Source organism: Rhinolophus hipposideros, assembly GCF_964194185.1.
Source record: "Rhinolophus hipposideros genome assembly, chromosome: 1".
NCBI classification, from domain to species: domain Eukaryota; kingdom Metazoa; phylum Chordata; class Mammalia; order Chiroptera; family Rhinolophidae; genus Rhinolophus; species Rhinolophus hipposideros.
In genome coordinates, this window is record NC_138047.1 from 28,495,690 (window position 1) to 28,521,419 (window position 25,730).

General features: G+C 42.3%; 1 protein-coding gene and 1 pseudogene across 20 annotated transcripts in view; both read left to right on the forward strand.

The window, feature by feature from the left end:
• CREM (cAMP responsive element modulator) overlaps positions 1–5,722 on the forward strand; it is a 69,548-nt gene extending 63,826 nt beyond the window's left edge. For 12 of the 19 annotated variants that reach the window (XM_081045602.1, XM_081045606.1, XM_081045588.1 and 9 more), the window contains one exon: positions 1,528–5,033. In XM_081045602.1, the coding sequence (XP_080901728.1) occupies positions 1,528–1,672 (145 nt within the window). In that variant the 3' untranslated portion in view covers positions 1,673–5,033. Of the gene's footprint in view, positions 1–1,527 lie in introns of all 19 variants that reach the window. The other 7 variants (XM_081045603.1, XM_081045598.1, XM_081045607.1 and 4 more) reach the window with 2 other exon arrangements.
• A 4,226-nt stretch (positions 5,723–9,948) lies between these two features.
• LOC308499076 (sorting nexin-9-like) overlaps positions 9,949–25,730 on the forward strand; it is a 52,012-nt pseudogene continuing 36,230 nt past the window's right edge. Inside the window, exons 1-3 of the transcript in view lie at positions 9,949–11,176; positions 13,234–13,461; positions 14,264–14,648. The product of the transcript in view is annotated as a sorting nexin-9-like (transcript). The remainder of the gene's footprint in view (positions 11,177–13,233; positions 13,462–14,263; positions 14,649–25,730) is intronic.

Sequence of the window (25,730 nt, forward strand, 5' to 3'; positions counted from 1 at the left end):
TGTTCCCAAACTGGAAAATTTATAAATGGGCTTGGATTTATTTTTAACCTATTCCTGTGCATCATTTCGATGAAATTAATCTGTACTTATCCGATTCAGTTCACTTGTACATTTGTTACTTTTTTGTTAACCAGTTGAGAAATCTGAGAACTCTGAGTTCACAGGGTGAGTGCATTGGTTTTAGCTAGGAAGTAGGGGTTGATCTTTTCTACAGTTCATTGAGATTTCAAGGTCTCTTTTCTGCTGACTCTTGCTTCCCACCGAGAAAACACAGATAACCAGTTGTTGGTAAGGGTCAACTACCCTAAAAATAACAGTGTTGGCCGTATCTGTTTTGCACATCATCACTCCTAGTTCAGAATTGCAGCAATGCTAATTGGCATGACAGAACTGGTGTTTAGACATTCAACAAAACTTCGTTAAAATATATTTGAATTTTCTTTCAACGTAGGCTTTTTTGATAGTAAGGATACCCCAAAGGTAATTTTCTGACTTGAATACTCCAAAATAAAGCTGTTAATAGAGGGTACATTCTGTAGAGGAATTAAATGATGTAGTTGCCACCCCCTCTTACCCTGAAAAAAAGGAGAGAGAGAAAATGTTGGCTGTATTCATTGGTTGTTTTGGTGGGGTTTTGCATGAATATGACTAACTCATCTATTTGTTTGTGTTTATTGCTTTGATTGCGGGTCTGTTTTTTCCTTTGGGCATGGCTACAGTGCTTAAAATTCAGTATATTGGATAGTAAATGCATGTGATGAGAAAACAGTCTCGAAGTACACGTTTGAGTTATTCAGTATCTTCCCTTGCATGATTTTAATTGTGGTGTTCTCACATTCCTGGATTTAAATTGTCTAAATTATTGAGTATTGTATTATGTACCCTCCCTTCTTTCCTTTAATTTTCAGAAGCAAGAGTCCATTTCATTTTGGTTTATAAAAATGTGCACGATTTATGATTCATTTATTATTATTTTTATCCATGTTGTTTTCTAGCCAATAAACTGATTCTTGCAGTCGTGATTGATCTTATTTGTTTTACTGATTTAGTCTTGAAGAATGAAAATCTCCAATAGTGACATTTAAGGTTACCAAAGATTAATTTTTCTAATCAGTTTTGATCAAATAAAGTTAACTCATTGTGAAAGAATATGTAGCTTATGGTGGACAGAAATAACTAAGAGATTTGAAAGGATCTGTGAATGTTTTTGTAGAAATTCCACTTGGGGATATGGTCCTATTGTTTTAGGTTACAGAAAACCACTCTGGTCACTATTATCATGGAATATGTGCCCTAAGGAAACACCATTTATGATGAATGCTGGGCAAACTGTGCTGTCAAGTTGTTCCTGTTGTCTTAGAGTCATCTTACAAAAAGGCATGTGCTCGGGTACATTTGTTGTTTGGCTTTGTACAGACCTTACTTAGGATTGATTGGCTGTTGCGTTTAGGGGACCAAAGTTCACTGAGCTCTCCTGGATTGTGCTGAGAGGTTGTTCCTGAGTCATTTGCCTTGTGTTGGTTCCAGGGAAGCTGCCCGGGAGTGTCGCAGGAAGAAGAAAGAATATGTCAAATGTCTTGAAAATCGTGTGGCTGTGCTTGAAAACCAAAACAAGACTCTCATTGAGGAACTCAAGGCCCTCAAAGATCTTTATTGCCATAAAGCAGAGTAACTGTCTTTGACTTGGACCTTGTTTACTGTGGAACTCTAATCAAGGCAGGAGATGCAGCAATTCTACTAATTGCCATGTGGACGTATGGAAGGGACTTTTGTGACCCTTCAGAATCCAGTTTGGCTTAGTGTTTGAAATTGAATTGGAAGTGTTGTTCCAAGATTTGGAATGCAACCATGATCACGTATACCAAGCTTGCTTTAGTCTCTTTGTCCGTAGCATGCAAAATTGTTTTGTTTGCCCTTTTGCTTCTACTTTTTTCAGGGAAGCTGCTAAAGAATGTCGACGTCGAAAGAAAGAATATGTAAAATGTCTGGAGAGTCGAGTTGCAGTGCTGGAAGTTCAGAACAAGAAGCTTATAGAGGAACTTGAAACCTTGAAAGACATTTGCTGTCCTAAAGCAGATTAGTAGAAATATTTAACTATGAACTTATTACAACATGTACAGTTGCTTTTGAAGGCAATACAATATATAGCCGGCAAGAATTATGGCTTTTTTCCTTTGTATCATTCATCACATTCTCTAATCTCTAACATTCCTACAATGCTTCACTGTATGTAGTTAACTCTTAGCTGTAACTTCAATTTTTTAAGAGACAAACTGTAAAAAAAAAAAAGTAACAAATTTCTAAAATGCAGTATTTGTAAGACTTGTTCCAATGCCACATATTTGCAGTTCCCAATCTCTGTGTCCTATGCAATAAAATTTTTTGCAGGTCTTTTAAAAATCATTTTAGGAAAGGATGATCAAAGATAATGCATCCAGCAGTACAATAAAAGTAAACCACAAAAAAATACCTCAGGAGAGAACTGAAAGAGAAAGAATTGAAAGACTCTAATGACATGCCTATATGAAAATGATAGCCTATAAATGAATTTATGGCATTTGCAGATTTTTTATATTAGTTGCTTTGTAAAGAAAATATTGTGTTGCTGTCCTTTAATGCCATAGTTGGAGAGCGTTTTTAATAGTACCATGTTGGTTACACATGTAGTGTTTGGCAGTCATTTAACTATCTGAACATTTCCTAGGTTTTTACTATATTGTGTAATATAAAAGATCTTGGAGAAGCTCTTAATGTTGGTTTGATATTACCTAATGCAAGTTACAACTAGTTGTTAATATCTGAAATGAGTTAACAGTTAAGAGTTAGAACTGTATTTGCATACCTTGAAGGGTACACGAGCTGATTTCCGCACTGAAATCATGATCTCAGCAAATGCTCTTTCTGCCATCTCCTCAGAAGGATGGCCCCAGAGTTTTTACACAGAAGAGCAGCTCTTAGAGGTTCAGCTTGTGTGATGGAGCAGGCCTTTCTGCACATGGTCTCGAAATCTGCTGAGGGCCTTCAATTTTGAGGTTAGCTAACAACCATAGGAGTTTTAAAGTAAAAACGAAAACAACCCAAGATTTTATTTCCCACTTCAAAACAGCTTGAAGTCTACATTAGATCAAACATTTTTATGTTGGCACATTCAGATGAAATTCATTACATTGAGGCAGCGGTATTATTACTGGTGTTCACATTTCATTCTATGTTTACAATAAAAAGCATCGAGGTATCAACCCAAAGCCCTAACCATGTGATCTAAGCCATCTCTCACTCATTTGTTGAAGGACTACTATGTGCTAGACTCTGCTATATTTTCTACCATAACTTCTGATTTGTTAAGGATGTCCCCACCCCCCCATAGTTTCAATCATGGAACTGGTCACTGCATATAGAGAGGTATAGAAACAGGAGGTCATTTCTGTAGCCTCTAACTGCTGTTCCCGCCATATCATCATAATTCTGTCACTTACGTGTAACTCCCAGAAGGCAGGGCATGCCATTTGGAGCTTTCTTTAGAAATATATAGTTTAATTTTTTTAAAATATTTATTTTTCCTTCAGAGTCTGAGCTCTGAATTTCTATTATCTCAATTTTTATCTTCTACAGAGAAGTCAGGTGAGGAAGAAAAGAGGAAAGGAAAACTCCCAAGTTTCAGGTGAAGGAAAATGATGCTTTGTTCTCAGTCATTCATTCATTCACTAAATCAAATGTGTGCTCAGTAGTAGACACTGAGAAGGAGACACAAGAATCAGCAGACAAGATGTAAAAAGCTAGAAGTAGTCAATGCTATGTGTTAGAATTAGAGAAAAATGGAGGCAGGGATTCCCTAAGAAACTATTCGGTAGGAGGCAGACTTTGAATTGGGCCTTGAAGGAAGTGATGGTGCTGGGGAAGGCAGGCCCTGCACACGAGGAATTAGGGCATGCACCCTCCTCCAAGGAGCTTGAATTTAGGAGCTGGAGAAGGTCAAGTTAGTACTCACACAAGAATTAGTTCAGTTTAAAAAAGAGTATATGCATGCGTGTTTTGTATACTCCACTTAAAATAGGTCATTATTTCATTGGAAGAGGATTGCGACTGATTACTTGGTGCCAAAAATACCAGGTGTCCCTTCCTCTCTCCAGTGCTTTAAACAATAAGGAAATTTTTTTAACTCACAAAATAAGTCCAGAGGTAGGAAATCCAGGGTTGCTTAATTTAGTGACAATGGCATCACGACCAGATTCTTCCTTCCCATCCTCCCTGTGTAGGCTGGTTCCCCCGATCCCAATATTGCTGCCACAGTTGCAGGCGCCCAAGAGGGGACAGGCGGCACCTTTTTCTTTTGGCCTGTTTTAAGAGGAAGGACAACTTGCACAGAGGACCCTCAGCAGCAGATCCCCTCTGAGTCTCAATAGCTAGATTCTCACCACCAGCAGCCACTGGCAAGGAGAATGGAATTAAAAGCACTGAATTACTAGTGAAGATACAACCCCTGGGCCTGGGAGGGTTTCCAGGCCTCTGGGAAGCATATGGCCATCAGTATTGAATAAAACAGGTTCTGGGAGCATGGTGTGCAGGCAGGTGACAAAATGGCTGCCATCTAGATGATGTGAGCGCCTAACCTGCTCGGGAAGCTAGGAACAGCTATGAGAGCTGGGGCTTCTGCTAAGCTCTCAAAGGTGCGCAGGAACTCAATTCTTGCTCATCTGATTTGTACCAGAAACCAAAGCTTTTGCTACTTAAAACAGCATGATTTTGTAGCTCTCCAATCTGACTCCAACAGATACTGCCCACAAACCTTTGCGAAACAGCAGCAGTGAGGTGCGTGAACATCGTACATCTTGTAGCATCCAGAGCTGTCACTGCATTTGTGGTATTGTTTTGTTTTGTTTTAGTCTTAAAAGTTTCAGAATCTGGACTTTTAGATATAGAAATGAACTGATCCTGGGTCATAGGGTTACACCACCTTTTCATATTAAACTAGGTAGTTCATGATGTTAAATCATTCGAAATGGGAAAATAAAGGAAACGAACTCCTGCTATGTATTTAACTGTGTCTGAGCACTATGTTTGCCTGAAACTGAGGACCTTTCGCATCAGCAATCACACTTCTCGGTTTTCTTCATATGCTCTTAACATGTCCGGTACATGCTGTTTCCTGTGTGCATAAAATACACCTTTAAAATACTATACAATGAGGACTTGTGAAACCAATACAGTGTTTTTCTATACTACAGTCAAAACTAATTAAGCAATCTGGACATGTGTGAGACAAGTGGAGCTGTCACCAGTTGGCTAGCCGTGACGTCATGACGACCGTGACAATTGTAGTAGACCAAGGTCCTCAGAAAGTTAGTGTGCTTCATCTTTTCTAAGGTCATCCTAAAGATACAGGCCTGATTCTGAACTACTTAAGCATGGTTAATTTTCATCTTTATGCTTTCTGTGTAGCTTTTTTCTATATAAATCCATTTTCTCATCAGTATGTTTCATATTTATATATTTTAGGGTTCCAAATGTACTTTTAACACTGTTTCTTCTTCAGAATCCCATTTTACCATGGGCTACTGTGTAATAATAGCTTACATATAATGAGATTTAAGATATGTCAGAGCCATTCTCTTCACACACTTAACACAATTCCATCAGGGATGGAAAATGATAAATAAAAGGAGAAAACTTTGTACGTTGTTCTACTAGATTGTACTTGCTCAAATAAAATGCAACCATTGTTATTTCTAAGCCAATCTTAATTTTCAACAGGATGCAGGGTTTCTTTCAGACCTTTATTTAAAAACATTGTGGAAAACAGCATCGAAGGCTAAGCCAGCACAGGTTTTTTTGGACTACTCTCCCTCTCTTTCCCCTTTCCTCCTTCCCCCTTCCCCCTCCCCCCTTCCTCTCCCCCCCTTCCTCTCCTCTCCTCTCCTCTCCTCTCCTCTCCTCTCCTCTCCTCTCCTCTCCTCTCCTCTCCTCTCCTCTCCTCTCCCCTCCCCTCCTCTCTTCTCCCCTCCCCTCCCCTCCCCTCCCCTCCCCTCCCCTCCCCTCTCCTCCCCTCCCCTCCCCTCCTCTCCTCTCCTCTCTCTCCCCCACCTGCCCTTTTCTCTCTCCCCCTTCCTCCCTCCCTCCCTCTCTCTCTTTCCATTTGCCCTCTGTTCCTTTAATTCAGGCTTTTACCTTCCCCAGGCAGTAGATTAGAGTTGGAGATAAAGCCCTGCTCCAAATCTACACTAGGAATTCCTTTGGTTCCTTTGTGCGGGAACCAGTCAAAACCTGAATAATCCTGAAGCAAAAAGATTTCCCTCCTTTCTTTTCCGTCCTCTCATGACATCTCCCCACATTCCAGTTGCGGGGTACCTGGGTGAGACAGCAGCAGAGGGCTTTCAGATGCTCTGAAGGGAGCTTCCCAGCCCTCATAGGGAGGCATAACTTTTTAAGAATACAATCTGTGTCTTTTAACTTTTCAAAATTAAATGTTAAAAAATATTTTTAATACAGGTTAGATATAATTGATGTTCAAAATTCAAATGAAAATGGTATACAGTGAACAGTCAATCTCCAATCCCTAACTCCAAGCCACCCGGTTGCCCTCAGGGCAACCAGTTACCAATTTCTTTTTGTTTGAAAGAGATACTTTTAGTTCACTGATTGTTCAGCCTGTTTCCTTAAATTACTGTGCCATCTTCTGGGCTGTGTGATGTCGAGTTTCTAGAGAGAGACATGCGGAGTCAGCATGTTCATGAAATCAACAAGTGAGATTACATTAGTAAGAATAAATCCAGAAGGAGAGGACCAGAGACTGTGACTCCCCAACTTACGTGGACTTTGTTCAGTTAGGTACTGAGTTATGTGGGTGCTGTAACCATGCAGGGTGACAAAAAAAATTCCTGCCAGTTACTGAGTGCTTACCCTGTGCCAAGCATCAGGCTATGCGCCATATGGGACTTGTCACCTTTCATTTTCATAACCCACCAAGTGTTGGTGCTTTCATTATCACCCCCATTCTGCAGATCAGGAAACAGGCTCAGAGAGGTTAGGTAACTTGCCCAAGGTCATAGAACTATTAGAGCTCAGGACCAAGAGTACAAAGGGGCAGGGAGCACAGTGCTTCTGCCTGGGGGTTGTCACCCAGGCAGGACGCAAGGCAGAGGGACCCATGAAGTACACGCTGGCAATGGCCCAGGGAGGTGTGGCTGCTGATGGAGAGTTCTGTGCTTCCAAGGGGTTAGGTTTAGGAATACCCAAATCTTTCGTGTTGTAATGAACAAAGGCATGTGCTGTTTCTCTGGTTTTTAAAATCTCTGATACTGGTCAGGAGAAAATGACTCCAGTTGAAGAACTGGCTATTGGAACATCAAAACTACAGTTGTACTCATTGAAATAGAATCTTCGAAGTAAAAGAGGTCATAAAAGTATAATTTACTCCTTTAATTTGATAGACAAGGAAACCAAATTTCAGGTTGATTTAGTTAAATATTGATAATTACTGGCAATGGAGAGAGTAGAAAGAGACTCGGACCGCTTACTATTAGTATAGTAATATATTACCATGATGGTTCTATTTTTCCATTAACTGGATTTCAACCAGCTTTTGGTGGAAGCACAGCTTTCTGAGAAAGCATTTATTTGCCGTGTGGTCTAAATGGATGGAAACCCTGGAAGGAAAACCCTATCACTCATTGTGCAAAACTCCCATCTGGTCTCCTTGAAACAATAGAAGGACAGAGAACCCTGCCAGATCAATCACAGCCTACTGCTTTATGAAGGATATTTGACATAAGGGACAATGGTTTCTAGAACAAATAAATGACTCCTAGCAAGACTTATGATTAGTCTTGCTTTTAGTGTTTGGTGAGCTCTGAGAAGCACTGACTTATGGCAGACCAGTGTCAGGCTTGACTTAGGAATGGATTTTTAAATTCTTCTAAAACAGTAACTCTTAGTACACTTTCGAGGAAGTGTAACGCAAATAAGGAGGTTCTTACTGAAAATGGGCTTTTTACATATAGGAGAACATGAGTGTGCCCATATGTTTATTCTAGTTGGCATTTCATATACTATTTAGAATCTTGATTCCTATTTTTAACCAGTTTCGTTGTGAAGCACACTGATGTGGGAGAACACTGAACTGTGAGATCTGAGCTCAGGCCTTACTTACCCAGTTGTTCCCTAAGTCAGACATACTCTTGAATGGCTGTACATATTCCTATTTATTTAGCACATAAGAATATTTAATGTCACAGCTTTATATATAATAACACATGTGCTATTTCTGTAATATCTTATTTTCCTTGAAACATTCTTAGTCTATGAAGACCTCAAAACTGATGGGTAGTATTCAAAACTGATGGGACTCTTCAAGTTAGGCCAAAGCCCCATGAGAGTAAGGGGCAGAACAGAGGTGTGGCAGCCTCTGTCTAGCAGCCACCATTACCAGGGAGAAAACAAAGCTGCAGGTGCATGAACGCATCTACTCCTCCCCACCCATCCTGATGGAACCCAGAGGAACCTGGTAGAGTTAGCTGGGACAGCTTAGGCAGTGCAGTGTGGCAGACAGCTTCTGGTTACAAGGAGGCAGCCCCGGGAACTCACAGGCCTGGGGTTCCATCGCCTACCACATCCCCCGACAGAAATGATACCCAGACCAAGGTGACTGGTCACAGAGAGGATGCCCACTTCGTTGGGAAATACAAGGCATTTTCCAGGGCCAAGGAGACAGACACCACCCCATCCAGATCCCAGAAGTCCCAGTAGCGCAGGTAAGAGAAGACAAAAACTTACCCTATAGCACCATCTACTGGAAAGAAGAGAAATACCTCTACTTATCAACCTGTTGAATCGTTAAAAGCAAACAGTATCTAAAAAAGAAGAGTTAAATACCTCAAGTGCCCAGTAGAGAAACAATCCATCAAGTACCACGAATAAACCAAGGTAACAAGATACCTCAGGAAGAAAATAATCACAAGAAACCAAAGTCAAAGACATAGAAAACTGACATAAATGACAGAGTTGGAGATTGCAGTTTTGAAAAAACTCAATGGAATACAAGAAAATTCAGAAAAGCAGTTCAATGAGCTCAGGAATAAAATCACTGAACAAAAGAAGTACTTTACTAAAGAGACTGAAACTATAAAACAGAACCAAACAGAAATTTTGGAGCTGAAGAACTCAATAAATGAGCTGAAGAATGAATTAGAGAGCATGGGAAAGAGAGCAGACCAGATGGAAGAGAGAATCAGTGATTGAAGATGGAAATCTAGAAATGACTCAGGTGGAAGAAGAGAGAGAACAGAGTTTTAAAACAGAAAATGAAAGAATTCTACGAGAACTGTCTGACTCCATTAGAAAGATCAATCTAAGAATAATGGGGATACCAAAAGAAGAGAGAAAGGAACAGAGAGCTTATTCAAACAAATAGTCGAGATCTCCGCAAACCTATGGGAAGAACTGGACCCTCGAATTCAATAAACTAACAGAACACCTAATTGTATCAATGCAGAAAGACGTTCTGCAACGCACATTATATTAAAACCATCCAAAGTTAATAACAGAATTCTCAAGGCAGCCAGGGAAAAGAAGACCATAACCTACAAAGGAAACCCCATTAGATTACCATCGGATTTTTCAGCAAGAAAGCTTACAAGCTAAGAGAGAGTGAAATCAAATATTCAAAACATTGAAAGAAAAAGCACCAGCCAAGAATAATATATCCAGCAAAGTTATCCTTTAGATATGAAGGAGAAATAAAGGCTTTCCATACAGACAAAGGCTGGGGGAATTTTCCACCACAAGACCTGCATTACAAGAAATATTGAGAGAGGAGCAGGTGGCAGCTGGAGTTGCTGAGTATCCAGACTCAGGGCATAGGTGGCCCTGCTGCTGCTGTAGCTACACCAGGACCCAGCCACAGCTGCCCTCAGGCCCACAGCCACGGCCATTCTGAGCAGGGGATCTACCACCATGGCCACCAAATGTCCCGTTTTGTATGATTTTGCTGCTGAACCTAGACGTAATTAACTGATAGTAATAAAGGAGAGATCATAACAATTAAAATTTCGGATGTTTGTGGAAGATGGCTGCTGGAAAGAAGAAACAGCAAAGGAGAATGAGGACTTGTTCGTACGGACAAGGACTTGTTCATATGTTGAAATTTTGCCCAATCATGGAAAATATCCATTTTCTTGTGGAAATTCAACAGCTGACCAAGCCTTCGTTGCTTCCCTCTCAGCAAATACAGCTCAAGCCAATTCATCAGTTGCCAACAGTAATAACCAGGTCGGCAGTGGCAATGACCCCTGGTCAGCCTGGAGTGCTTCCAAATCTGGAAATTGGGACAGCACAGATGACTGGGGAACCAAGCCAGAGGGGGCTGCAGCCCAAAGAAACACTTCCTATAACTGGGACTCTGCCTTTCGTCATCCCCAGATCTGCCAAGGACCAGCAACTGGTGACAATGATAACTGGGATGACCCCAAGTCGTCACCTCCCTACTTCAAGGATTCAGAGTCAGCCAAAGCAGGAGACACTCGACGCAGAAACAGCCATGCCAGCTGAAGCTGCCACTTAACAAATTTCCTCAATTTGCAAAACCTGGAATAGAACTGTGTTTGTTGGCCAAGCAACTAGCAAAACACAAAGAGAAAATTCCTATTATTATTGGAGATTATGGCCCAATGTGGGTTTATCCTACCTCTATATGTGTGTGACAGCAGATCCCAAGGAAAGGCTCCAAAAAGTATGGGCTGATGAGTTACATTGAATATCAGTTAACAACTACTAATACTAATCGAGCTGTCAATCGCAGCTGTAAGTACTCTGACTGGTTATGTGAGCACCTCCTGGTTATGTTTGGGTCAGCCAGTCCAACCCCTTTTCTTCCAGATAAGCAAATCACAGGTTGCTTTGAAGAAGATTTTATCAAAATGCTCATGGATGACCAGGATGTGTTGTTATCCAGGAGTTTCAGAAAGTAAGGTTTTTAAGCAATTTCTAAATTTCTGGAATGAAAAAGAATGGAAAACTTGGAAGAGGAAGGTGAGAAAGATGAGCGGGTGGGAGTTAAGATATTTTCCACTATGGAACCAGAGGCACCTGACTTGCACTCATTACAAATAGAACAGAAGTGCGATGCTGTTGGTAAATTCATCAAAGCCACGGATGGTGGTATGAAGGAGCTGCTGGCCAACGGGCAAATTTTTTACAAAAATTACACACACACACACACACACATCTATGTATATGAATTTATAGAAAATGGGTTAGACTTTTATTAGGTGCTCTGAGAGACCTTTCACTGCAATTCAACTAGACCATGGAGAGGTCTGTCCTCACACTCTCCAAGAGCCACTGTGGGGACAGAGCCCCAGAAAGCAGTTTCCAGGCTCTCAGCCTCACATAGAAAGGTGCTGGCTCAGGTAGTAAATGGCCATCAACTGTGATTGGATGACCATCAGCTGTGGCTAGTTGGCCGTCAGCTGTAACCCGTGAGCCATTGGCCACTAATATAACTGCCGTGGCTACGCTAGCAGAAAAATGGGGCTAGCAAGAAGATGGTGGCTGAGCCAGCAAGTGCGGATTCCAGCTAGCACGGCGGGTTGCAGCTAGCAAGTGGGGCTGGTTGGCAGAGACAAGGGGACGGCAGGTTGCAGATAGAGTGGCTCCTGCTTCCTGTGTCTCCAACCCAGCCGCCAGTGAGACTATAGTGGTGTGACTCCCCTCCCTATGGCTCCGTGAGTGTTCCTTTTTTGGACCCACCATATCCTGCATTCTTGTGTGGGGAGTGGGATTAGAGACTCCAAATGGGATCCCACATGACACCCCGCATGACAGCCACCCCCTGGTGGGGTGGGGGGGTGGTAAATGCAAGCTGGGTGGAGCAGGTGACACCTGAAGGGGCAGGTTGCCTTGGGTGGGGGAGGCCTACAGCAGTATTGCTGTTGGGATACATGCCCTTGGTCAGGGTGGGGTGGGGATGCTGGGCTTGGGTTCTGGGTTGAGAGGGGTATCGAGCAGAACTGCAGGGGAGAAACAAATCATCTCTGGAGAGAAGCTTCCCTAATTCAGACCTGGAGGGCTCCAGGAGCAATGATTCTGTAAATATCACCAAAACAGGTACCAAGGCAAGCCACCGCGAGAGCAGAAACAACCTTCACACCTCCAGGTGGCACAGGCATGTTTTAGGTCAGTGAGGAAAGGAGTCATACTTCATAAGCAGCGCTGGGTAGTTGGTTATTCACATGGGGAAAAAGGAATACCGGGGGTACCAAAAAAATGTATACAAGTGGACACTTTGGTCAACGTTGCTCAAGCAGTAGTTCACCGTAATCAGAAGTGTCTGGTCACTGATGGTAACCACTTTGAGCACCTCTTGTAATTGCAGAAGTCAAACGTGACTTGTATTCATCTTTTGTCATTGGTATATATTGAGTATTACAATTTTAATACAGTTTTCCTTTCTTAAAATGTGTATAATTTTTTTTGGTGTCCTCTGTATTTATCTTACAACATATCCACAAGTCAGCTTCTAATGGACTAGGACTTGAATCTGAGAAGCAAAACTATCAGAACAGCATAGAACAGAGTATCTTCTTGACCTTGGAGTAGTGAATGCTTCCTTAAACAGGATAGAAACAAACTAGCTATTAAAAAAATAGAGTGATAAATTTGTCATTAAAACTAAGAATTTCTATTTCAAGTGGATATCTAAAACATAAATGGGGTCCTAACTTTTGCAATATATGTAATTAAGAGTAGAATCCAAAAGATATAAATAACTCCTATATATCAAAGACAAGTTAATTCAAACAAAAATGAATGGGAGACATAAGTATTTTATACGTAGGAGAGGATTGTATAGCCAAGAAGCACATGAAGAGCTGTTTTACGTCTATTAATGAAGGAAATATAGCTTAAGGTCATGGAGATCATTTAGGAATGATTAGACTGATAAATTAGGAAGTCTAGCAATACAGAATATTAAAAAGGATACAGGAGACTTCCCCTTCTGGCCATGATGGAGTAACAGGGACCGAATTTACCCTCCCACCTTAGACAACTGAAAACAAAGGATAAGGAAGCACTCATTTTCAGCAACACAGGACAGGGGTCCCTGAGAGAAAGGACAAAATTGAGGTGAGCTCTGCCATTGCCCAGTATGTTGTTTGGAAAGTGTTTCCAAGGCTACTGTGCAGGGAGGGAACCAAAGGGCCCAGGGGTCTCCCTAAGTTGTATGTTTATGATGCCCAGGCAGCCAGAGTTCCCGGAGAAGAGAGCACTACACAGAGGAGCCCCAGCCCTTCAGAGACTTCCTCTCAAGTCAGCACACGCTGACACGCAGGCTCATGCTCTTGCCCAGCCTGGGGGAAGAACCAGGCGAAGGAGCAGGTGGAAGGTTTCTCATCTCACACAGAGCCAGACATGGTTTGTGTTTCCAATGGCCAATGTGGAAAACACGCGTAAGTCAGGGGGCAGCAGGTAAGTCTCAGAAAAGGACTGCCTCTGGGAGTGAGCCTGGAAGCAGGTCGCTCCCCAGTCAGCCTTGTGAGAGGCTAAGAAGTCCCAGCTAAACCAGGGCTGGATTCCTGATCCACAGAAACTATGAGATAATAAATAATGTTTTAGACCAGTTTGGGGATTATTTGTTATACAACAGTAGAGAATGAAAACACCCACTTGCCAGGGCTGGTCTAACTATGCAATTGAATGTCCAGTCTGCCAACCACAGAGAATAGTACCGTGTCCCCAAATTGGCACTATCCCCTGAACAGACCGACGAGCCACTAGGAGATAGGTCTACTACATAGGACCCCCTTCCATGCAGGAAAGGACAGAGAAGCATTCTGATAAGAATAGGCACGTAGCCTAGATATGGGTTTGCCTTTCCTGTCTGGAGAGCCTCAGACAACTATCCCCTGGCCCACGATGCTTCATAACATTACATCACGCCTGGGTGTACTTTACCACAAGACAGGTGTGCGAGTGGGCCCCTGGTTGAATCACAGAACCCAGAAGCAGCTGATCTGCTAAGGGGTTGGAACAGGCTTTTAAAGGTACAGCAGAACCACCTGCTCCAGTGAAATTCTTTAAGAGGATGAGATGCTGTCCTCTAGGGCACATTCTGCAGTTTAAAGACCTTTACACAGTGCTGTGTACTCAGTAGGAAGAATACGCAGGCCTGCGGACTAAGGGGTCCTGCCTCCATCCTTCCCATTCCTTCCCAGGAGCTGACTGGGGAAGGAATTGGTGTTTGCCACCCCCACAAGTCTGGGCTCTGCAGGCCTAAAAGTCGTGGTTCCCAGGAGACACTCCCACCAGGAATGCCACCTGGCACTCAGGCTCCTTGTGCCAAGGTACCTACAGCAGGAAGAGGAGTCACCCTCCTGGCAGCACCAGTTGACAGGATCACCAGGAGAAGGACCGTCTTCTGTTCTGCACTAAAGACAGGAAAATATGTTTGGCACCCAGGTAATCCAGTGGGGCACCTCTTAAAGGTAAATGGACAAGTGCAGCAACCCCAGCCTGAGAAAGGCTTGGTGATCTATGGCTCAGACACCACCAGGCAGCCACTGAGGCCAGTGGATGTGCTGGCTGAGGAATGGAGGAATCTAGAATGCATGCTGGAGGAGGTTGTATTGATTGCAGCCTTAAGCCCCACTGTTGTGGTTCGTCCTACTAACCTTCCTTCTCTCAGCTCCCCCCAGGAAGACACCCTGCAGAATCTCAAAAGAGCTGCTTCCATATGTATGTGATTCTGAGCAGCTCAAGGGGCATACTGTGGTGAACACTAGGACACACCAGCCATCTTCCCCTTCAATGAAGGAACTGAAGACCCAGCTGTTGGGAGTACTGTCCGTACACATGTCAGTCCCTTCACCCAAAGTAATGGCAGCCCACATCCAGCAACAGAACTGCCTCTTTCTCGTGCATTTTAGAGTGATTTTTTAAAAAGATTTTATTGGGGCAGGGGAACAGGACTTTACTGGGAGACCTGTGTGTACTTCCAGGCCTTTTTTTTTCCAAGTTGTCCTTTCAGTCTTAGTTGTCGAGGGTGCCATTCAGCTTCAAGTTATTGTCCTTTCAGTCTTAGTTGTGGAGGGCACAGATCAGCTCCAGGTCCCGTTGCCGTTGCTAGTTGCAGGGGGCATAGCCCACCATCTCCTGCGGGAGTCGAACCGGCAACCTTGTGGTTGAGAGGATGCGTTCCAACCGACTGAGCCATCAGTGGCAGTTCAGCTCAAGGTGCCGTGTTCAATCTTAGTTTCAGGGGGCGCTGCCCACCATCCCTTGCGGGACTCGAGGAATTGAACTGGCAACCTTGTGGTTGAGAGCCCACTGGGCCATGTGGGAATCGAACCGGCAGCCTTCGGAGTTAGGAGCATGGAGCTCTAACTGCCTGAGCCACCGGGCCGGCCCTAGAGTGATTTTTAAGGGATTTTTCCTCACTCACCTCTCTTCTTCTTATGCTGCTCCTGGGAATGAGGACTGGAATGAATTAGAAGCATCTGGAACCCAACTCAGTAGAGAAGATAGCAGGAATCTCCTGCCTTTCTCTTTTCTTGATGGGAATTTTTAAAGATTATGATGTGAGACAAACCTCACCCTCCACAACCCCCTTTTTTATTGCTACTGCATTATTTTGCAGGTTTTTAATCCCCCCTTTATGTTGTCATTAATTTCAAGTAGAAAGGATCTCTTCTGGATTCTTCATTTTACCACAAGGTCTAGAATAGATACAAATTTAAAAAAAGAAATTGGCAACTTTCATGAGGTGTGGGAGTGTATGTGTATGAAAGAACCGTAACCGTGACAGTCACGTTTGGATTGACTGTTCTGTTTTATCTATGAAATGGAGACCCCTGGAGCCTATGAGCCTGGTATCAGGTAAGCATGGAAGCTGCTATTTGAGGTGAGAAGATATCAGAAACCAGGTACGTTAGTGGGGACTGCAAGATAGGGTTTTTTTATTATTATTATTGGGGAACAGTGTATTTCTCCCGGGCTCATCAGCTCCAAGTCGTTGTCCTTCAGTCTGGTTGTAGAGTGCGCAACTCAGCTCCAAGTCCAGTTGCCGTGTTTAATCTTTAGTTACAGGGGGCGCAGCCCACCATCCCATGTGGGAATTGAACCGGCAACCTTGTTGTTGACAACAGCACTCTAACCAACTGAGCCATCTAACCGCCCCTCCAGAAGCTCAGCGGCAGCTCGTTGTCTTCAATCTAGTTGTGGAGGGCGCAGCTCACTGGCCCATGTGGGAATCAAACCGGCAACTCTGTTGTTCAGAGCTCACGCTCTAACCACCTGAGCCATCCAGCCGACCCAAGATAGGGTCTTTTTGGTCATCTCTGGAACTTGCCACAAAATGTTGTGGTAATGGGAGCCTCAGAGGCAGAGAAGCAAAAGAGATTTACGAAAATTTATGGAGTCACACTTTCAGAATGGAATGAATTTAGAGCTGTCAACTCACTGGTTCCTGTGGCAGAACGCCTGAAAACATGCAGACAGGCCTCGCTGGTGAAGAGTTTAGTCAGGAATCATGTCAGATTTCTAAATATACACTGACACAAGGAGGAAAGACCTCTGCGTATGTGCTAAACCAGAGAGACTAATGCTGCAGGCACAGGAAGACGGGTAGCTCCTGGGAGCAGTCTGAAATTGAGCTCTGTTGGAGTCATGTTACCAGGGGAGCAGAGCAGTACTGGGGAAACAGTGGCCCCAGTTCTAACTGTCAGGGAAGCTAAGGTCAAGAGGAGGAAAGAGAGACAGCACCAAGAGTCTTCTGAGAACAAGACCTGATAGTAGAGTGGTCACACGTGGGGAGTAGAGACAGTCATGACCCTGCATGCTAAATTCTTGACCATGAAATTCTAGGAAGAGGAGATGAGCAGGTCCCCACTGCTCGACAAAGGAGCCCTTGGAGCAAACCCAAGGCCACGGTCACAACTGCGCCCCTTGCCCTCCAGTGCAGGGCCTTAGGTCACAGTTACGATTGTGGAGACCAACAGCCACTGGTAGGATGTAGTTAGGACAATATTTAAGTTCATGGCTTCCAGGGAATAATGGAGTTTGAAATGTACATCCCTCTGCTTGGCTACAAGAAGGATGGGCTTTTTATAGGACACTGTCCTCATGGTAAAATCATCACTTTAGTCATCCAGTTATCAAGGACAAAAAAGGTGGTTGAGCAGAAAAGGGCTCTCGGGCACTCCCGTTTCTCTCTCTCTCTCTCTCTCTCTCTCTCTCTCTCTCTCTCTCTCTCTCTCTCTCTCATTTTTTGGCCCCCACTCTTGCAGAAGCAGAAACCATGGACACAGTGGCTAAATAGTGGAGCAATCATTGATGTCTTTAGCCAGCAGAATGGGGGGGAGGGGAGGTGGAGTTGTATGGACACGTATATGAACACCTTATATTTATTAGACTCTGGGGTAGTCAGAATTAAGACCCCACAGATGTCCACACTCTAATCCCTGAAACCTGTGAATATGTCACTTTATGTGGCAAAAGGGACTCCGCAGCAGTGATTAAGGATTTTGAGATGGGGAGATTATCCTGGATTATCCAGGTGGGTCCAAAGTAATCACAAGGGTTTTTATAAGAACGAAGCAGGAGGGTCAAAATCGGAGAGAGAGATAGACTGGGAGATGCTATAGCACTGGCTTTGAAGATGGGGGAAGGGGCCCCAAGCCAAGGAACGCAGTGGCCTCTGGAAGTTGGAAAAAAGCAAGGAAGAAATTCTCTTCTAGAGTCTCCAGAAGGAATTGCAGCCCTTCTTCTGACCTCCAAAATTGAAGCTAATACATTTGTAGTGTTTTCAGCCACTAAGTTGTGGTGATTCATTCTAGCAGCCATAGAAAACTCATACAGGCTCCTTCTCAGTTCTATGAGAGCAAGCCTGTTTAACCATGGAGTCCCAGCCCAGGCCTACTGAATCAGAAAGGCTGGGAAAACTGCAGACACTTCTGATACCCAGCCAGGGTGGAGAACTGCTTCCATTGTGGTTCTTCTCTTCTTTTCATAGCCGGAACTCAGGCCTCAGGGGATGTGTGTGAGGATGTATTTATGCTGAGCCAGGAACACAATCCCCTTTGTGAAGCAGAGAACATAATTTCAAGAAATCGTAGGGGTGCAAAAACTCCTTTTCTTACTGCCCTCCTAGGTTCTCTGGCTGGGGTCTGTAAACTAGACTGACTGGCAATAGGAAAGCAAGCACAAGTTCCTTAGCTGTGTGTCACCCACACACATGGAGCACCCAGAGAGGAGTACTATAAAGGGTGCTTGGAACCTGGGCTTGCATAGCATTTTAGCAAAGGGACACTAAATTCTTAGAGAAGTGACAAGCAAAGGAAAAGGACCTTGAGTCTCTAGGAGCACAAATTGTGAGAAGGCAAAACGTACATGAGAAATTAATGGTAGAAAAGGCTAGTTAGTAAAGGTTGTTATGTAGATTCCTCTGGCACTGTCTCCAGACTGATTAGGGTCTAAAGTTGTCTACGGTGATTAACTTTTGATCTTCCTAGTAGAGAAGGGAGGGGGGGGTCAACTCTGTACATTTCTGTCTTGCTTTTAGGCAAATAGGGGGCAGGCAGAAAGCTTTTCTTGTAGCTGCTGCTTCTCACTTGCCTTCCGCTCAAAATAATCCAAATGCCAAAGTGGCATATTTTGGGGTGGCATATACTACCACTCTACAATACCTAATACTTACCATTTCCCACAGGCCAGCATGAGTCAACAATTTTTTTTTTAACACTAAGAAGAGAGAAAAATAATTTAAAATGAAATTTTTTAGCAATTTCAAATTCACGTTTTATCTTAGGTGCTATGAATTTTGTTTAGTGCTTAAGATTTAATAATTTTTTAGAGAAAAAATATTACTGCCTGAAAGTAAAAGATGTAACCTATCAACATAATAGAAGATAACAGAAGATATAATAGAAAAAACCAAAGATTTCTCTATTTTTCCTTTGCACACCTGCCTCTGGATGTGGCACAGGTGAGACCCCTCATTGTGGTGCCATCAGGATTTAAATACTTGTCACAATGATTCGGCCCATCACAAGGGATGAGCACAGATGTAATTCCAAAGAAAAATTCGAGTACGTGTTCCTGACATATTATCACAATAGGTAAGTGGATTTTTTTTTGTAGCTATTTTGCCTAGATTCATGCCCAGTAAAGAGAAATATGCTTAATGGACAATCTAGTTAAAGAACAATTTTACTAAAATAATAAACTAATTTAATGCTGATTCATAGAGATAATATAATGATACCAATTTTTTTTTAAAAAAAAGAAGAATATAAGCCAATTATAGAAGTACCCCCTTATCCACAGAGGATACTTCTAAGACCGCCAGTGGATGCCTGAATCTGCGGTTAGTACTGGCCCCGATATATACTTGCTTTTCCTGAATATACATACCTACGATAAAAGTTTAATTTATAAATTAATCACAATAAGAGGTTAAGAACAATAACTAAGAATAAAATACAACAATGATAACAATATACTGTAATGAAAGTTATGTGAATGTGTTCTGTCTCTCTCTAAATACCTTGCGGTACTGCACGCACCCTTCTTGTGATGATGTTAGATGATACAAGGCCTACCAATGAGCTGAAATGATATACTCAGAATGATGCACAATTTAAACCTTATGAATTGCTTATTTCTGGAATTTTCCATTTAATATTTTCAGACTGGGGTTGGACAGCAAGTACTGAAACCAGGAAAACTGAAAGTGCGGAAAGCTAAACCCTGGGGAGGGGGCACTATGTGCTTAAGTGAAAGCCCTATGGAAAGGTAGAACACTGGGCTTCATTAATCACGTCTGTCATATGAATCAGGAATCTACCATGAAGAATGAATGGAAATGCCCTATGAGAGGAAAGCCCAGGAGAGAGAAGACGCATAAAATGATTTACAAAAACAGGCAGTGGCAGGATTTGACTTACAAGCCCTAGTTTGCCAACCCCTACAGCTGCGAAGGATGTTTCCATGTTGAAGTGATTGAGAAACTCAAAGGAATAATAATACGTCATGATACATGAGTATTATGAAATTGTAATTTAAGTGTCCATAAATATACTTTATGGGAACTCAGCCATGACTACCATCTATGTTTCATCCACGGCTGCTTTTGCTCTACAGGTGACAGAGACAGTTTGGACTGAAAACCCTGAAATATTTGCTATCTGGTGCTTTACAGAAAACGCTTGACATTCCCTTCTCTAGAGCAGTGGTTCTCAATTTTGAAACCATCTGGGAAACTTTAATGATATTGATTTAAATGGCTGAGCGTGGGCATTGGGGTTGCGACACTGGTGGCCTTAAGACATAGCCAAAGTTGAGAAGTTCTGCCCTGAAACCAACCCTCAGGCTGAGATGCGTTTAGGACTGGCTCTCATCTCTGTCTGCCCTGTGGAACCACCTGAAGAACTTCTAAAAAATACCAAAGCTGGATTCCAGGTCCATCCAATTAAATCAGAATGGGGGATCGTGAGGGGGAGAAAAGTGGGCATCAGAATGTTTTATAAACACCCATGTGATTCTCATACGCCGCAGAGCTGACAACAAGCGGTCGACTGGGTGAGTTAAATTTCAGCTCTTCACTTCATAGATGTGTGACCTCAAACAGGTGACTGGCTCTAAGCCTGATTCTCTTACCTGTAGAAAGTGAGGTCACCAGGAGGGGCCATGTGAGGAGGATTTAGTGAAATGTAAGGGGTCTCCTGGGGCCTTGCACATGGATCAATACATGTTAGGTCATTTCACCAAGTCATGTTCAAATAAACATACATCTCAGAATCCTTGGAGCTTAAAATCGAGTGTTATCTGATCAGACCTCTGATCTAACTTCTTTGGGGAATGAAGGAGAACAGACTGCCACCCAAAACATGCCTCTTTGGGATATTAAGAAACAGAAGACTCGGAGAAAATCTGAACTTGCCCTTAACTGCTTAAAAGAATTTAGGCAAAGGACCTGCTCCAGGTAGGGAGCTATCAATATAGATAACTATAGTTTAATATGAACTAGGTGTGATAGGCAGGGAGGAACCTAGCAAGGCCCATTTGATCAAAATCCTCTGTTTCTCTTTGCTAAAGATGGCCCAACAAACATTTGTTTACCAAATGTTTGCTTTTCCATCTCTACATGAAGTGCCTTCCTGTCCTTCGCAGCCCTAAACTACAACCCCTGCCCCTTTCTCCTCAGCTCCAGGTGGCGCCGAAGCCTTAACTGCCTGATTTGTCTTTGGGCCCCATATTCTTGTGGAAACCTTGTATGTATATATGTAATTAAATTTGTTTACTTTTTCCTGTTAATCTTTCTTGTGTTATTTTATCTATTTGACCAGCGAGAAGAACAAAGAGGCTAAAGGGGACATTTTCTCCTCCATCACAGGAACCTAGAGGAAAACTCTGAATGAAAGTACAAGGACAAGTCACAGTAAAATGGGAAAAATAGAGTTTGGAGTTAGAAGTTTTGGTCCTCAGAATCCTTGTAAAATAGAGTTGCCAGGTTAATTGGAACATTAACAAGTATTTGGAACATACTTACACTAAAAAAATTTGTTTTCTATCTGAAATTTAAATTTTATTGGAAATTGTGTATTTTTATTTGCTAAATCTGTCACCCCAATATATAAACCTTAGTAGTTTTTAAAAAAATAACTAAATATAATCTTTGCTAAAATTACATTCTATTAGCCAAGTCATTCAATTATTTCCCCCAAATGCTGAATTATTACTCTGCTTTGTGTTTTAAAAGGGGGCCGAAAATATATAATTAGAACCTACTAAAATTTGCAAACAGACCGCTAGAGGGAGCCAAATTGATAAAGAAACTGAAATTATATCTTAAATCCTGGAGTGATTAGTCTTAATGCACAGATTCAAAACGAGCTCTACATGAGAATGAATCACTTTTCTTTTTTAAAAAATATTTTTATTAAAATAAAGCTAGCATACAACATAATTACATCAGTTTCAGGTGTACATCATAGTTATTCAACAGCACCCACCTGACCTATACAGAGTTATTACCACATTATTGATTACATTCCATGTTACAGAAGTGATCACCATGATAAGTCCAGCTTATCTGACACCGTACCACATTACACAATATTATTGACTATATTCCCCACACTGTATATTACATCTCCAAGACTTATCTATTTTATATCTGGAAATTTGAACCTATTATTCTTCTTTATCTTCCCTCCCTTAAAAATTTTTTCAATTAGAGTTGACATTCAGTATTTTATATTAGTTTCAGGTGTACAGCATAGTGGTTAGACATATAATTTAGGAAGTGACCCCCCTGACTAGTACCCACCTGGCAAAATACATAGTTATTACCATATTATTGACTATATTCCCTATAATTTACATCCCCATGACTATTTTGTAACTACTAATTTGTATTTCTTAATCCCTTCACCTTTTTCATCCTGCCCCCAACCTCACTCCCATCTATCACCCCGATCTAGTGTATGCACCCACCTGACACATACATAGTTATTACAATATTATTGACTGTATTCCTTATGCTACACCCTACATCCCCATGACTATTATGTAACAATCAATTTGTACTTCTTAATCCCTTCACCTTTACAGCTACCTCCTCCCATCTGGCAACCATCAAAATATTTCTGTATCTATGAGTTTATTTCTGTTTAACTTGTTTATTTTGTTCTTTAGATTCCACCTATAAATGCAATCATATGACATTTATCTTTTGCTGTCTGACTTACTGTACTCAGCACAATATCCTTTATGTCCATGTTGTCACAGATGGCAAGATTTTGTTCTTTTTTATGGCTGAGTAATATTCCATTGTATGTATGTACCACCTCTTCTTTATCCGTTCATCCATTCAGGGACACCCAGGTTGCCTTCATATCTGGGCTTATGTAAATAATGCTGCAATGAACATATGGATGAGCACGTCCCCTCAAAGTAGCATTTTGGATTTTTTTGGGTAAATACCCAGAAGTGGGATTACTAGGGCCTTCTTTGTCTCTTCCTATAGTTTTTGTTTTAAAGTCTGTTTTATCTGGTATAAGTATTGCTACCCCAGTTTTTGTTTGTTTCCATTTTCTTGAAATATCTTTTTCCATCCCTTTACTTTCAGTCTGCATGTGTCTTTCAATCTGAAGGGAGTCTCTCGTAAGCAGCATATGTAAGAGTCTTGTTTTCTTATCCATCAGCTCCCCTATCTTTTGATTGGAGCATTTAATCTATTTACACTGAAAATAATTGTTGATAGGTATATAGTTATTGCCATTTTATTATTCACTTTATTTATTTATTTATTTATTTATTTATTTATTTATTTATTATCATCTTAAAAAGTCCCTCTAACATTCCTTGTAATTCTGTTTTGGTGGTGATGAACATCTTCAGCTTTTTCTTGTCTGGGAAGCTCTTTATCTGTCCTTCAATTCTAAATGATACCTTTGCTGGGCAGTGGTAGGTACTGGCTTTTCATAAGTTTAAATATTTTGTGCCAATATTTCTGGCCTGCAAAGATTTTGTTGAGAAATTAGTTGACAGTCTTATGGGAGCTCCCTTGTAGGTAACTAACTGCTTTACTCTTGCTGCTTTTAGGATTTTCTCTTTGACTTTAACCTTTGGTATTTTAATTATGATGTGTCTTGGTGTGGGCCTCTTTGGATTCATCTTATTTGGGACTCTCTGCACTTACTGGCTTGCATATCTATTTCCTTCACCAGGTTAGAAAAGTTTTCCATGATTATTTATTCAGATAGGTTTCCAATCCCTTGCTCTCTCTATTTTCCTTCTTGTACCCCTATAATGGGGTTTGTACGCGAATGTTGGTATGCCTGAGGTTGTCCCAGAGGCCCCTTAAACTATCCTTAATTTTTCAGATTGCTTTTTCCTTTTGCTATTCTGATTGGGTGTTTTCTGCTACCTTATCTTCTAAATCACTGATTTGATCATCTGCTTCGTCTAATCTAATGTTGATTTCCTGTAATGTATTCTTCATTTCTGTTATTGTATTCCTTATTTCTGACTGATTCTTTTTTATATTTTCTATCTCCATTTTTATGTTTCCTCTCTCCTTGTTGAAGTTCTGAGATCACTAAGTATCTTTATAACCAGTGTTTGGAACTCTGCATCTGATATATTACTTATATCCATTTTAGTTCTTTTTCTGGAGCTTTGTTCTGATTTTTTTCATTTGGGACATGCTTCTTTGTCTCCTGATTTTAGTTGCCTCCCTGTGTTAGTTTCTATGTATTAGGTGGGGCTGCTATGTCTCCTGGTCTTAGTAGAGTGGCCTTATGTAGTAGGTGTGCAGTGGGGTTCAGTGGTGCAGTCTTCCTAGTCACTTGAGCCACACACTCCAGGTATATACCTTGTATGGCTTGTGTGTGCCCTCCTCTTGTAGTTGAGCCTTGATTGCTATTTGCATGTCAATAGGAGGGATTGACCCTCAAGCTCATTGGTTGTAAGGACTGGCCATGACTACCGTGGAGGAGTTGTGGTGCAGGGGCTGACCTTACAGAGCAGAATCTGCCTCAGCAGGGCTCTGGTGCTTGCCCAACCTGCCCCTTGGGTATGTTTTCTTTGGAGGTGGCTGGGTGGTACTCCAGCTCCTTTTGAAGCTGGCTGCTGGGGGCACCAGCCCCAGGGCCATCTCAGAGGGGACCTGCTGCAGGTATAATTCAGCCACAGCCAGTGCCCCACTCGGGGCCACCCAGAAGGAGCCACAAAGTAATTGCAGATAGCTACCGCCTGCACCGTACTTGAAAGTGCCTCAAGAGGCCAAGCCGCAAACCAAGGCCGGCTGTCACTAGTGCCAAGCTTAGGGCTGCTCAGTCAGATGTATGGGACATGCTCAAGCCAGATGCTGCTTGTCTAGGTTCCGCGAACCTCTGAGAGAACCTAGGAAAGATTGTAGCGTGAGCCAAAGAATGTGGTTTGTACAAAAAAGCCACTGGCAGCAGCTTGGGTGTGCTTAAAGTCGGGCAGGGCCAGCTTAATGGAGATTCAAATATGGCAGCCACCTATTCCTGCATGCAGCGAAGTGGGAGGGCTCACCAAAGAAACAATGGCCTCCATCAGCTCCTCCGTCTAGGACTGGGCCCATCCAGCCCCAGTCCTGAAGCCAGACTACTCAGTTTCCCACCATATGTCCCTGTCACCTCTCCAGCTGCTGCCCCAGTGCTGGAGTCAGAGCCACTCCATTGGTGAGTAAGTCCATGCATGGTCCTTTTAAGAGGAGCACCTAGGACTCCAGCTGCCCTCTGTCACAATCTCTGCTGGATTTCGCAGCCAGAAATTATAGGGACTTCTCTCCCCAGCACTGAAATCCTGGGCCGGGACCCCTCGTTCCTCCAGAGGAAACTCCACAGCAGAGATGTCCCTCTCAATTTTTAGTGGTCATACTTGAGTATGGGACCAGTCTGTTCCATGCCTCTGTCCCTCCTACCAGGCTCAAGGTGGCTTCTTCTGTATGTTCTTAGTTGTAAGGCTTTAGTTTAGCAAGACTTCGGGTGATTCTCAGTGGTTGTTTTGTAGTTTAGTTGTAATTTTGATCTCATGAATCACTTTTCTGACAGGTATGTTTTTCATTTTCTTCACATAACGTAATTAACATATTCAGTGTCTAGAATAGGTAACAAACAATATATGGTTGTCCACAAAAAGATCCTCTGCGTTAAACATTTTCCTTTTCCCCGTGGATGGAGGTGGGAATAGAGTTGGGAGTGGGATGC